The 12,157-nt window shown below is 52.4% G+C and overlaps 2 protein-coding genes across 2 annotated transcripts; both read left to right on the forward strand.

The window, feature by feature from the left end:
* Positions 1-3,832: 3,832 nt before the first annotated feature.
* BDR25DRAFT_351024 (uncharacterized protein) lies at positions 3,833-4,900 on the forward strand (the record flags this gene model as incomplete). Its single annotated transcript, XM_033694804.1, has 7 exons — positions 3,833-3,882; positions 3,915-3,990; positions 4,041-4,160; positions 4,232-4,437; positions 4,469-4,636; positions 4,691-4,795; positions 4,822-4,900. 7 exons carry the CDS (start codon positions 3,833-3,835, stop codon positions 4,898-4,900), a joined length of 804 nt encoding a protein of 267 aa, XP_033551347.1.
* BDR25DRAFT_331960 (uncharacterized protein) lies at positions 4,462-10,885 on the forward strand. Its single transcript, XM_033692695.1, has 2 exons — positions 4,462-9,353; positions 9,405-10,885. The coding sequence occupies exons 1-2, from the start codon at positions 4,926-4,928 to the stop codon at positions 10,584-10,586; spliced, it is 5,610 nt and encodes a 1,869-aa protein (XP_033551348.1). The 5' UTR covers positions 4,462-4,925; the 3' UTR covers positions 10,587-10,885.
* The last annotated feature ends 1,272 nt before the right edge of the window (positions 10,886-12,157 follow it).

Raw genomic sequence — 12,157 nt, forward strand, 5'->3', positions numbered from 1 at the left:
AATGCACACGCTGATGCGCTTGCAGATCGCGTACAAAGGCTTATTCCATTTTGGTACGCAGACTTACTGATAAGGAGGTGAGAATGTGTTGGCCTCGCTTTAGAGAGAGTGCGAACATATTCAAGGCATCTCACCGCTGATTCAATAAAGGCCTGGTGCAGATTAGCCAGCACAGTCGCCACAGTATTGAATGATGTGTCGATGAACATGGCTTGAAGCTGGATTTTGAAGGCACTTTTCCAAGTTAGTTTTGCTGCAGCAATCCCACCTTCGTATCAATGGTATGTTACCATTGGTTTGAAGGCAACTGGTAAAAGGGAACTTACTTCAGAGCCTTGCGGTGGAAAGTCTGACCTGGCGCTTTTGACAAATCCACGGTCAGAGAATCGACAATCGCTGCAAGGGTCAAAACGTGGCAGAGATAGAGCTACAATTGGTACTTACTTGTTCGGCAAGTCCGCTCGTCGCTTTTGCTGATTTCCAGGGTTTGCGTGTCGATAAGGACGCCACAGTATGAGAACTTGCGATCCGAGACACTTCGAGCAACCCGATACGCGTCCTCTGTAACCATGTCGAAGTTCACCATCGACTTTGCACGTTTAATGGAGACACCGTAGTCAGCGTTACCGCGATGCATGACCTGCACGAACCTTTCCGCGTGCTTTCGTTCTGTTGTAATCAACAAAAAGTCATCAAGTAGCCGCAGCAAAAGCGATCCCGAGCCGAGACAAAAGGACAGGACATCCCGCTCAAGCTGCGCATAATAGAAATTGCATAGGATGCTGGAAAGGACAGAGCCTTGCGGAATGCCGATTTTTTGGCGATAAAACCTCTTTCCGATCTTGACGAGATTGCGTTCAACATGTTCTCGCAACAACCGCATTAGATTATCCCTGCTCTCACATTGCTGCATAGCCGTTTCGACGAAGACCGTATTGGACTTGGTTTCCGAGAATTTGTCTCGAACAAGGCGATCAAAGGATGTGGTGTCCGCAGCGGCTCGGCTGTGCGGAACGTATCTTTTCACAGGTAACGGGTCTACGTGCTGGCCTTCGAGTCGTTGCAATTGACCCAGGGGCCTCATCTCAACATATTTGCCGGTCTGATACTCTTCTATAGACATCAGACTCTCAACCATGCTTAGCAGCTGATTTTGGGGGATTGAGTCAAAGCAGGACTGTACATCTACTTTGGCGAAGTACAGTGGCGCGTTCCTGAGACCTTGCTCTGCTAATGAGGTCCTGAAGGCATCCAGTCTCGGAAACATATCACCAATAGAGAAGAGAGAACTTCCAAACCTCTCAGGTTGGAGCGCCTGCCGAGGTCAGTCTTACGCCTTCGATTGTGTAGGTGAACTTACCTTTTCGTAGGTTATTGCGTTGAAAACGGGCCCCATGACGGAATTGATACTTCGACCAAGTATCGTGGTTCCGTTACGCTTTATCTGCTGTCTCGATTTGAGGTTGGTGATCAATCTAACACCTGCACTCTTAGGAAGCAAGCGAACTTTGCTGAACCCAATCGACCGGCTAGAGAGCAGCTTAGTGACACTGTCAAGCGGCACTTCTTCAAACATCTGTATCCTTAAGTTCGACAATGTCGGCTCTGTTAGCATGCGCCATACGTCATGCCGAAAGTAGAAGAGGCGATTACGATGCACATTCGACTCCGTCACGTGGAAATTGGATCGAACCAGGGGTATCAGAAATGAGTCGAAAACCCAATAAACGAATTCCATGAAAATTTCCTGCCGCTTGTCAAAGTCGGTCTTGGCCATTTTGAGGGTGGTCTCCTGACCGGGCAGCCGGAGCCAGGCTAAACTCGAAATCTGCAGTAGAGTAAATGTCAATTGCGCCAAGTCTTCAGGAACACGCCTTACCTGAACTTTCTGGGTAACCTGATGCAGACTGAGGCTTTCATGCCTTCGGAGACAGATGAATTGATCTATCCAGTACATCATCATGCGCCTGTTCTCTTCGTCGCCCCAAAATCCGTGTGGGATGACTTTAGCGATGACAGCACGACAAAAAGCCGATACATGCGCCGATGGGCACGCCATATCGGTGAAACAAGTCTTTCCAACGGTTCGGCTCTTAGATATGACAGCGCCATTTCCCTTATCGCGATGCGCTGACTTTGCATCTGCAGGAACATCAACGCTAGGCTGAAGGGGGTTTTTCCTCCAGTCCGGTCGTGAGGAGAGAGGGATACCCTTATACTATTAGTTATAATAACTTTGCAGGGAATCGTGGTATTCACCTCAACTGGGCAATAGTACCGGAGGAGTTCTACATATGAGCATTTCTCGTTGAATTTACGAAGCCTGTCAACGAGCATCGCGGGCTCTCCCCGCAACCTCTTTGGTAAATGTGATCTCCACTTTGCAGTTTGTTCCTCTGAAAGCCCTTTGCGAGCCTTTTGCTGAATTTCCTTTTCGCGCAGCGTATAATCTTTGAACGGCATCGCCGTCTCTCGAGGGTCAATCTTCGATGTAAATACATTGTGCAGATCAAATTGGCGAGGAAAGATATATCGCATGATGTGAACAGTCTGCTCGTGGTTCTCGCGGTTTGGAAAACGATTTAGAGCGTCTGAAAATCAGTGTAAATACTCATTAAGGCCGAACATGGCATGCAACTTACGGATGTGGCGCATCCCAAATCGCACACCTCCTTTGGCGTTTAGCGCTGCCCTTGCATAGAGCATTCGACTCCTCACAAAGGTGATTCCAGAAGGTTTCCGCACTTTGCTGGCCAAGGCATGGATATTTCGGCTTGCCCCATCCTTGAGAGCATTGGGCTTTGATATGGCTTTGGCCTCTTGCTCAGGCTTCAAGTCTGAGATTGGAATGCCTGCTAGAATTAGCGGACCGTAGGTTTCAAGGCGACAGACGCACCGCTGAGCTGGTAGTAGTTCCTTGCAGACTTATCCACGCAACAGAAAATGCCGCAGTCGAGCAGCAATTCCATCATAATCCGATCCCCCCCTGGACCTAGAAGGGAATGAAGATGACACCATAGTGGCCCTTTGATGGTGTCCACGTAGGTGTTTGGTGACCGAGAGGCTATCCCAGGAATACCATGGGCGGCGTTGAATTTCGGACCATATCGTCCCCGTAGGCCGGCTCGCTGGAAGCCGTGACAGAGCAAGTGCGAAGGCTTTTGGAATCCAGATCTCTTGAAAAGCAGCCAGATAACGAAATCAACAGTCTGGAGAGACAGTATTAGTAGCTGAGGTACAGGAGAAGAATAATAACCAATTAAAAAACATGAGATGAAAAAGAAGTAGCCGGAAAAGGAAGGCTTAAATAAGCAATTAACTGCATACCTCTGAATGTAAAAAGTAGCCAGGCTTGAAGGTGCTGGCAGTAGCACCACTGTCGGGCAGCTTTTGTGAAAAGTTGTCAATTTCTCTATCGAGAACCTCCGCTCTTGCAGCCTCGTCTCGGTTGGCCGCAACGGCTTTGGCAGGGATTCCAATCCAGGTCGAGTCCAGCAACTCACTGAGGTCGACATCGACACCACGCGTCGTGGCATCGTGGCCAGGGTCTAACAGACCCAATTGAGATATTTTCCGACGCCTGTTCTTAGACGAGCTGGGAAGCCGTGACAGCAAATAGTGGCGCAACGAGAACACCTCGGGGAAGAGACGCCGTAAGACAGGATGGGCGACGCCTGGAGTTGTGGCGAGGATAGATTGGTTGACGGCATCCCTGGGTCTCTTGGGCGGTCTGTCTCCGACGTGGGCGCTGCATTTTCTCTTCATGCCGGCGCAGGGAGACTGGCATCGATGTGACGCGGTGTGCTTCACGCAATTGTAGGGAGGTCAAATAATGAAAGAGAGGCAAGAGGTGCATTCAATTGCTGAAGTGTTCAGCGTAGGGTGTTGTGTTCTGGGCGAAATGCCCAATGCAGTGCCGGCAGCCAGGGGTGCGAGATTGATCGCCCATCATCAATACTTCCCGCGACGGACCTCTATCCGCCACAGAAGGTGATACAGCAAATCTTAGTCCTGTGTTGCCGCGTCGCTGATGCTGCTAGCAACCGAGAACGAAAAGGGGTACACAGGCGTTGGATGATACTCGAGCTCGTCTCGCCTGGCTTTGTTTTCACACGCTGCTCCTGCTGATCTCGTGCTCAAGTCACTTGAAGGTCGATATCGTCGGCTCCCCCTAAGGCAACAAGGCAATTCAAGGCTAGGCTGGCCAGAGCGGTGGCCAATTGCGGAGCAGACTAGGCGTTGGAGGCCGAAGAGCTCATCTCTGACCGCACTGCTTGTGCTACTCCAGCTCTCGATACAGCGCACAGGAAGATGCGAGAGCTCATTTAAATATACGTTTTCAGTGTTGTCTTCTGGAAGCCCTGCCATCAGCCAATCAGCACCCGGCCCTGTGATACAGAACGGTCAACGGGAGAAGCTTGGCCGACCGTACTCTCTGTTCCCTCTCCCGCACTGCCCCGTCGATCAGCAGCGCGAAGACCACCCCAACCCAACTTCAACCTCAACCGCGGCGCCCGCTCTCTCATCTTCCCACACCACATCTATACTCACCCCCGCGCCTCTCACTCTGTGGCCGCCACAGTCAACACCCTCCTGTGACGCCTCTGCTTCCCTCCATCGTCACTATCGCCGGCGTGTGAGGCAGTTCAGCCTGAAACACCAGACCGGGCTCGCAAACTTGGACCACTAGCCGCCTCCCCACGTTCATTGGCCCGCCCTTGGATAGATTGAGGTTAACACCGTATGAGTTGTCCCTCTGCTACCCTTGCCGCCTCGACTTGAGTGTACTCAAGCTGTCCAGGCCCCTCTTCACCGCCACAGGCTGATTGGATACCCTCGCTCGCCTTGGACTGCTCGCTGTCTTGATTCGCGCCCACGCTCCCTCCCGACTTGCAATTAGGACCATGGTGCGGTAGGGGAGCACAATGGGGGAGCCAGAGCAAAAGCCGCATAACTATGCATACGCTCCCAGCGTCGCCGACTGGGTGCAAAACACCTCGTTGGCACAATACGAGGGCAGCACTCATGAGCCCACCGACGATCCTGATGCATATTATCGCCCTTCCCTTCACCGTCCGACCGACCAAGAGTCATCTCCATTCCCCGGCGAAATGACGACGACGCGGCAACGACAACAAACGTCCAACGGGACCTCACGCTCGACTCCAAAACCTTCTCTTCGATCCGCATCTGGCCCTGCGACTTCATCGGGTGGTGTTGGTGTACGCTCAACTCCTCAGCTGCCTGCCAGTCGCCCGTCAGTAAAGAGCATCGCGCAAAAATTCAATCAATCTCCCTCCGCCGAATCTTCTCCCTCTATCTCCCGTGCCCGACCCGCACGACCCTCGCCATCTCCTAGATCGACAACATCGCCCGCTGTGCAACAGACATCCACCACGTCGTCTCCCGCACGACCGGCTAGGGAGGCATCGTATGGTTCCTACAAGTTCAACAATCTAAAACCTCGGGAGCGACCACAGCCAGCACCCTCCTCAGCAAGTGCGCGGCGTGCGAACGGTGGCAGGAACAGTATACAAGGGCACACTTCACCGTCAAGAACGAAGGTGTCGTCGCCGGTTCGGTCCCACAAGCACTCAACCTCCGCGACTCGACAGCCATTCTTTGGAGAGGTCGTTGGAGAGCATGATGCAGTAACACCCGGCTATGGTATCCCGACTGCCGATCCAGCGCTGCTCGACTCCAACCCAGTATTGTCACCGAGCGCGGAAAACTCCACGATTAAGATCGTATCTGACGAATCTGGTCTAGCTCCTTCAGCACTTTTCTCGAGAAATTCCCCAGTCCAGCACAGGAGAATAACAAATGATATGAACCACCCATCCATAGTAGGCGGCCATTCGGCACACCCACCGGAGCCTTCACATCCTCGAGAGCCACGACGATACTCTCCTCCATCTAGGATTCCCGTAGCATCTCGGCGTATGAGTGCAGCTTCAGATTCAAGTTCATCAAATCGTTCATTCAAGGCTGGCTCCGCGCGACTTGTAGGCAGCTATTCTAGGGCCTCTCCTGCTCCTCGGCCACATCGAGCGCGGGTGCCTAAAGGGAAGGAAAACACCGCTCCAGGGAAGCCGCACAACTCGCACGAAGTGACACTAGCCTCGGTTAGCTACCACGAGCACAAGGGTCGTAGTAAGCCACCGAAAGGTACGCCTAACGGCACAAAGTTGACTGCTATCATTTCAGCTCCCCCGAAGCAGACGTCGCCCCGTCTTCGAAATTCGAGGGAGAGGCAACTCCTTCAGTCCGGGTCCCCAGACCAGAGTTCTAGAAGTGTTGATCAATATCCGAACACTGGAGAGGAACCACCCGTGCAACCTGATATGGCTCAGTCAGCAGTGACTGATGCGCAAGTAGGAGATAGTGCTAGCCAGGGTAATGGTGAATCTATCCATCCTGCCACAGTGACATCTCAGCGCCTACAGCAAATTGTCCACGAACAAGAACTTGCTCCTTCTGCTCAAGAACCATTGAGTCTCCAAACAACTAGTCTACAAGTTCCACAAGACTCGGAGCCCCTGTCCTCGACTACGGAATTCGAGTACGAGGAGTCCCCAGTATTAGGCATGCCCGGCAGCTTCATGATGACTCCACCCATGGTGCAGCACACACCTCCGTTAGGATCAGTGCAGGTTGAGGATCAGCAAGCCCAGCAAGCCCAGCAAAAACCAACTGAAATACTAGAACCAGAGTTGCTGCAGGCGCGAACGTTCCGCCCTCCAGGCAATGGGATGAAGGAGAGCTCCAGTTCAGATGTACCACAGAATGCAATATCCGAGTTCAGTGCGAGAGAATCGATTCCTATCATGCTCGGAGCTGATGACCGACAGCCTGGATGGGGTGTGTCCCCAACTCGCTCACGGCAATCTCCTCGTTTAAATATTGGTGCCCACAAGTGGCGCGCCGAACCGCTTGATGCATCTGGATCAATCGCCTACCTGGATGAGGACGATTCGCCGATTGACCCGTTTGCACATCGAGGTACTCTACGCCCGGACGACTCTGCTAGTGTAGCCTTCTACCAGCATGCGCGACTTGGCATGCCAGAGCCAGAATGGGCCCTCCCGGGCAGGAACGCGCGCGGCCATCTAACACTGGACAGCGAGGCATATAGTGTCATAAACAAGGTGTTGAATATATACCACCAATCTGACGCCGTCACGCCAGAAATGGCCCATGATTCCCGACAGCAGGTACAGAGCGTGTCGCCGATGATAGCGCAGCACAAGGATTGGGGTTCAAAAGAAGCTACGGAGACTTATCTAGCGAGGCTCTTGAGCGATGCCACCCTCTCTGGAGAACCAGATGTTAATCACGAAGCTGCAGCGGCAGAAAATATATCTGGTGAAGGTAAGCAGGACATGCCCGCACTGAACATCAACAAATTCGACGAGGAGCCTGCAGACTTTGAGGCCAGCGGAACAGCAATCATATTCCCTCCGGAATCGCGACGGTATTCGCGAGGCTCAGGCGGTTCGACAAACACGACGATTTGGGAGGATGGTAGTCGGCCCGATAGTTCTTCCGCTAATCTATCACGTGACCGCGCGCCTCTTGGCGAATTTGGAACCGCGATGCAGCACCATAACGACCCCCTGTACGCACCATACCCGCCACTCAAGAGCTCGGGGGATTCTACTTCTCAAGGCCATTCGTATCCGACTGGAGTCCGGCCGAGCACTAGTAGCGAGCGTGTGGGAGCGACATACGGGTCCCTACTGCCGGAAATTGAGAGCACGGGTGAGGGCCTTGGTCTTTCACTACAAGCCGGCCACAGCCAGCACGCCCACGCTCACGCTCGCGGTTACGGCCCTCCACCGCCTCCATCTTACTCGCCACCGCCTCCGCCAGCCCCGCAGTCCATCGACCAGGCAACTTCAACCCCATTGGCTGCCCCTGTCCTGTACACGCCTAGCGTCTACAGCCGACGCCCGCCATCTAGTCTCCATCCGTCGGCACCGATGCCCGCCTTCGCCTTGAGCCCGCGCATCATGGGTAACGACCACAGTCGCTACAAGCGGCTCAGCGACGGACACCAGGACATGCTTCTTACCCCGGGCGGCCCCGGGGGCGAGACTGACTTGGCTGACGTTCAGCCTGATGTTGCTGCCGATGCTGCCGATGCCGCTGATTGTACTGGTGCCGCCAATGGCCCAGTCGCATTCGGTGCGACAATCGTCAACCAGCAGAGCGATGCGGTTGCCCTTCGACGACGCTACAACATCATCAGAGAATTTGTCACCACAGAGCATCTGTACGCAAGCGACATGATGGTTGTTGATGCCATCTTCCAACAGACGTCATTTCCCATCATTGACGACAAGGCGCGTCGCACTCTGTTCTCTAACTCCCACGAGCTTGCAAAGTTTTCTCACAAGCTTTATCGCGAGTTGAAGAGGGCTGCTAGACCCGTGGTTAACAACGTACCTCCACCCAAGGATGCGAATGCAGCTGGCGACGACCACAGCATTGCTCCCTCTGACGCCAACAGTTCCCAAGAAACGCTGGACCGTGCACCACCAGCACGTGACTACACCGACGAGCCTTATGATGAGTTTGTCAACCTCACCTCTGATAATGACCGAAAGACGACTATGGGCGCCACAATGAACGAAAATATGCCTAGGCTTGAGCGCCTCTTCACCACGTATCTCCTCAACCACGATGACGCCAACGAGTTCCTGAAAGCCAACGCCAAGAACCCCAAGATTCTCGGATGGCAGATGGCCTGCATCAAGCATTCGGAAGGCCTGACCAATGCCTGGGATCTTGACTCTCTCCTTGTAAAGCCAACCCAGCGGCTTCTAAAGTATCCTCTGCTCCTCGATGAACTCCAGAAGGTGACTGGCAAGGACCACCCCGACTATGAGGCCATCAAAGCCGCTCGCGAAGAACTCATCCAAATCAGCGTCCGAATCAACCAGGCCAAGAAGCGCCAGGAGACATTGCGAGAGGCGACGAACGAAGGAAAGAAACAGAAATCGAAAGGCTTTCTAGACAACCGTATCGGCAAGAATTTCGTCAAGGCTCTGACGAGCAAAGCCGACCGAGTTAAACAGCAAGCAGGCGCCGCTGAGATCTTTGACGACCCAGAGTACAACTATTTGGCCCAGCGGTTCGGTGGTCATTTCTTCCAGTTGCAGATCGTGTTGCGAGATGTGGAAAAGTATCTTGAAGATATCAGCAGCTACATGGTCAATATCAACTGTATCGTTCTCGGCTTCATTGGTATGCTCGACAGCGCTCCGTCTTCGAGCCCGGAGATCGAGAGTGCATGGCGACGTCAGGCGATGGCTCTTTTTGAGTTGCAGACTGTCGCCCTTGAAGACCACGTAAGTTTTATTCATGGTGTTGCCTCACCAAGGCCTTACTAACCTCTACAGAAATCCGCCGTGCGCATACGTATAATCAAACCAATCCTGGAGCTTTGGAGCCTACATAATCGACCACAGAAGCTCATGGAGCAGCGCAAGAAAGGCCTTCAGCAGCACGTGAAGTTCAAGCAAGCGCTCGAGCGCAAGGAGAAGATTGATATGAAACTCCAAGACGCCTCCGACCAGTTTCTGACGGTCAACAATGCCCTCAAGGCCGAGCTTCCGAAGCTGTACGCGGCGACCAAGGCTTGTGTTATTGCCTGTCTTGAGTCATTCGTCTTGTACCAGAAGGATTGGTGGAAGAACTGCCAGAAGAAGATATTGCCTCTCCTCGAGTACGAACCAGAGCACACGACGTCCTTGACCTACGACCTTCAGCAATATGTCGAACGCTTTCAGTCAGATCACATGTCTGTCCAAGGCAACATCAACCATCTCAGCATTGCCAACCATACGCTCCTCAACAACGTCGCCAACCTCTTGTCACCGACTCCCACTCTCTATTCCGACGATACCTCTTCACGCAAGTCCTCCTCTCGCCGCACCGAGTCTGTGAGCAGTGACATGTCCGGAGATACCCGTCATCGTCGTAGCGGCGGCTACAGCACCCAACGCACTGACATGACTTCCTTCGAGGGACCACCGCGTACGGCCCTGAAGCGCTACAACACTCCTATTATGGACTATTCTCAGTATTCTCCAGTCGCAGCAGCTCGAGAGCGCGCCCTCAGCCCTGTCTCCGACAAAAGCGACACCACTATCCGCCCTGAGCGGCAAATCCCGAACCTCGACGGCGCCTTCGACGACTATGATCCCCCGGCCATGGTTGAGAGCGCATTCCTATCTCCTACATCCAATCCCAACAGCTCCCGCACCTCGACCATATTCAACTCAGCTTTGCCAATGTCCGACTCGCCAATTCAGGCGACCTGTGCAGAAGGTTTGCTCAATGGACCTGATTCAGAAGAGCCGGAGGTTCTGTTCCTGGCTGCTTCCCTTTTCGAGTTCAATATCGCCCATGATCGTCGCGAGGGTGGTATCCCATACCTGGTTTACGTACCTGGCGAGATCTTCGACGTAATTGGCCTGAAAGGTGAGCTGTGGCTGGCGAGGAACCAAGACGATCCGTCCAAGACAATTGGATGGATCTGGGAGAAGCATTTCGCCCGGATCCTCCCGGAGGAGGTCTGAGGCCTAGGCCTCTGGGGTGATCCGGTGCGATTGCGGAATTTCTGTTTTGTTTTTGTTTTTAGATTCCCTCTGGCTTGCGTGGCAGATTTGGGTGGGGGTCAAGGGGGATTACCCAGGTTTTGGTTTTTCTTTGTTGGCGTTTTCTGCTGCTCCTCTGTCCCCGAAAAGGACTCAGAGCACTAGGATAGGCTTCGACAACATTAAATGGCTCGCATAAGTGGTGTTCTCTTGACTTGGCCCTTTAGCATAATGTAGGCGTGATTGATGATTGTATGATAGATGAATACATACATGCGGATCCAGGAAGTGAAATCTTGATGGTGAATGTAAAGAGGTGAAATAACGTTTCGCACTTGTGCTGAGTTTTGGCAAGATGAATATTGTTGTAAGCTTGCTGTGTGGAGGTGAAAGAGTGAGGAAAGGTTTCACCTGCGTCGATTCACGTCTGACAGAATGCTTCCTTAAGCTGCTGGGATGGGTTATGACGTAGTATTACCACCTGTGCTAAGGGCTATTGAATCGTGAAGATAAGTCTGGAGCCGCCCGCCTGGAGATGAAGGGGGTGTAGGGAAGCTTTCACCTGCGCTCATTCACCCCTAACTTACATCCAACGGTTCTCCAAGAATGATCATACCGACATTCTATGACGCTCTATGCGCTCTCATGCTAATTACAGGGGGGAACAACCATCTCCTACCCGGTGCTCCTTCGGTGATAAGAAAAATGAGATGAGTATTGTTGTCGAGGACAAATTCCAAGAACTCACTCTTACCCGAAGAAATTTATGAATGATTTAATGGAGACTCTGACCAATCTCCCAACGACCCCTTATTGATCTTACCACCTTTTATCATATTCCATATGGTTGGTGCCCTGCATCCTGCTCAAGCGTAAGTCCTAGAGGCCAGGTTGCATGATCTCCACACCTAGCTCCCAATCCGAAGCCTCTGTATTAAATTTTGATACAGTACTGCCAGTTTGAGATGGAATTTGGCCTAGTAGTGCCTTCTACGACCTTACGGAAGGTTTAAAGAATAGGATGAGCCCGAGGGTTACCGGGTGAAATCAACCCGCTTTGAGATAACACTTGCTGGCCCGAATAATTTCTTAATATAGATCTTGATATGGGAGTGTATGATCTCTAGCGAATTTATTACGCTAGTCCATTTGCCAACTTTTGATTCTTGGGCGATTTGCGGCTGGGCTTGTCCCGCTTGCATAGTACGTGGAGCGTTCTTGCTGAGCAGAGGTACAAGTCCGACATGCCAGTATGAGAAGGAAATAAAATGACTCAAGGGCGGGAAGAAATGATCCATCTCAAGAGAAGACGAAGAACATGAATTGTTAAGGTGGAGAGAGCAGGGAGAACTAAGGTTTGTGGGGAGAGTGTGGGGGTGGGAGAGAAGTAGCTGTTAGAAGATCAACAAGAGCAGAAAGGTTTGTCAGATGATCTGGTACACAAGAACAAAATATGCTTGAAGGAGAGGAGACTCTAAGATCGATTAAGAAGGAGCGGAACCAGATGCATACGATGCACCAGCCGTATTGTCGTGGGCTACAAAGGGGGAGCT

This window comes from Lindgomyces ingoldianus (assembly GCF_010093535.1).
Source record: "Lindgomyces ingoldianus strain ATCC 200398 unplaced genomic scaffold BDR25scaffold_6, whole genome shotgun sequence".
NCBI lineage: Eukaryota > Fungi > Ascomycota > Dothideomycetes > Pleosporales > Lindgomycetaceae > Lindgomyces > Lindgomyces ingoldianus.

Coding starts and splice junctions, on each gene's coding strand:
- BDR25DRAFT_331960 (XM_033692695.1), top strand. CDS start 4,926: ATGGGGGAGCCAGAGCAAAAGCCGCATAACTATGCATACGCTCCCAGC. Junction 9,354..9,404: donor CTGTCGCCCTTGAAGACCAC/GTAAGTTTTATT, acceptor TAACCTCTACAG/AAATCCGCCGTGCGCATACG.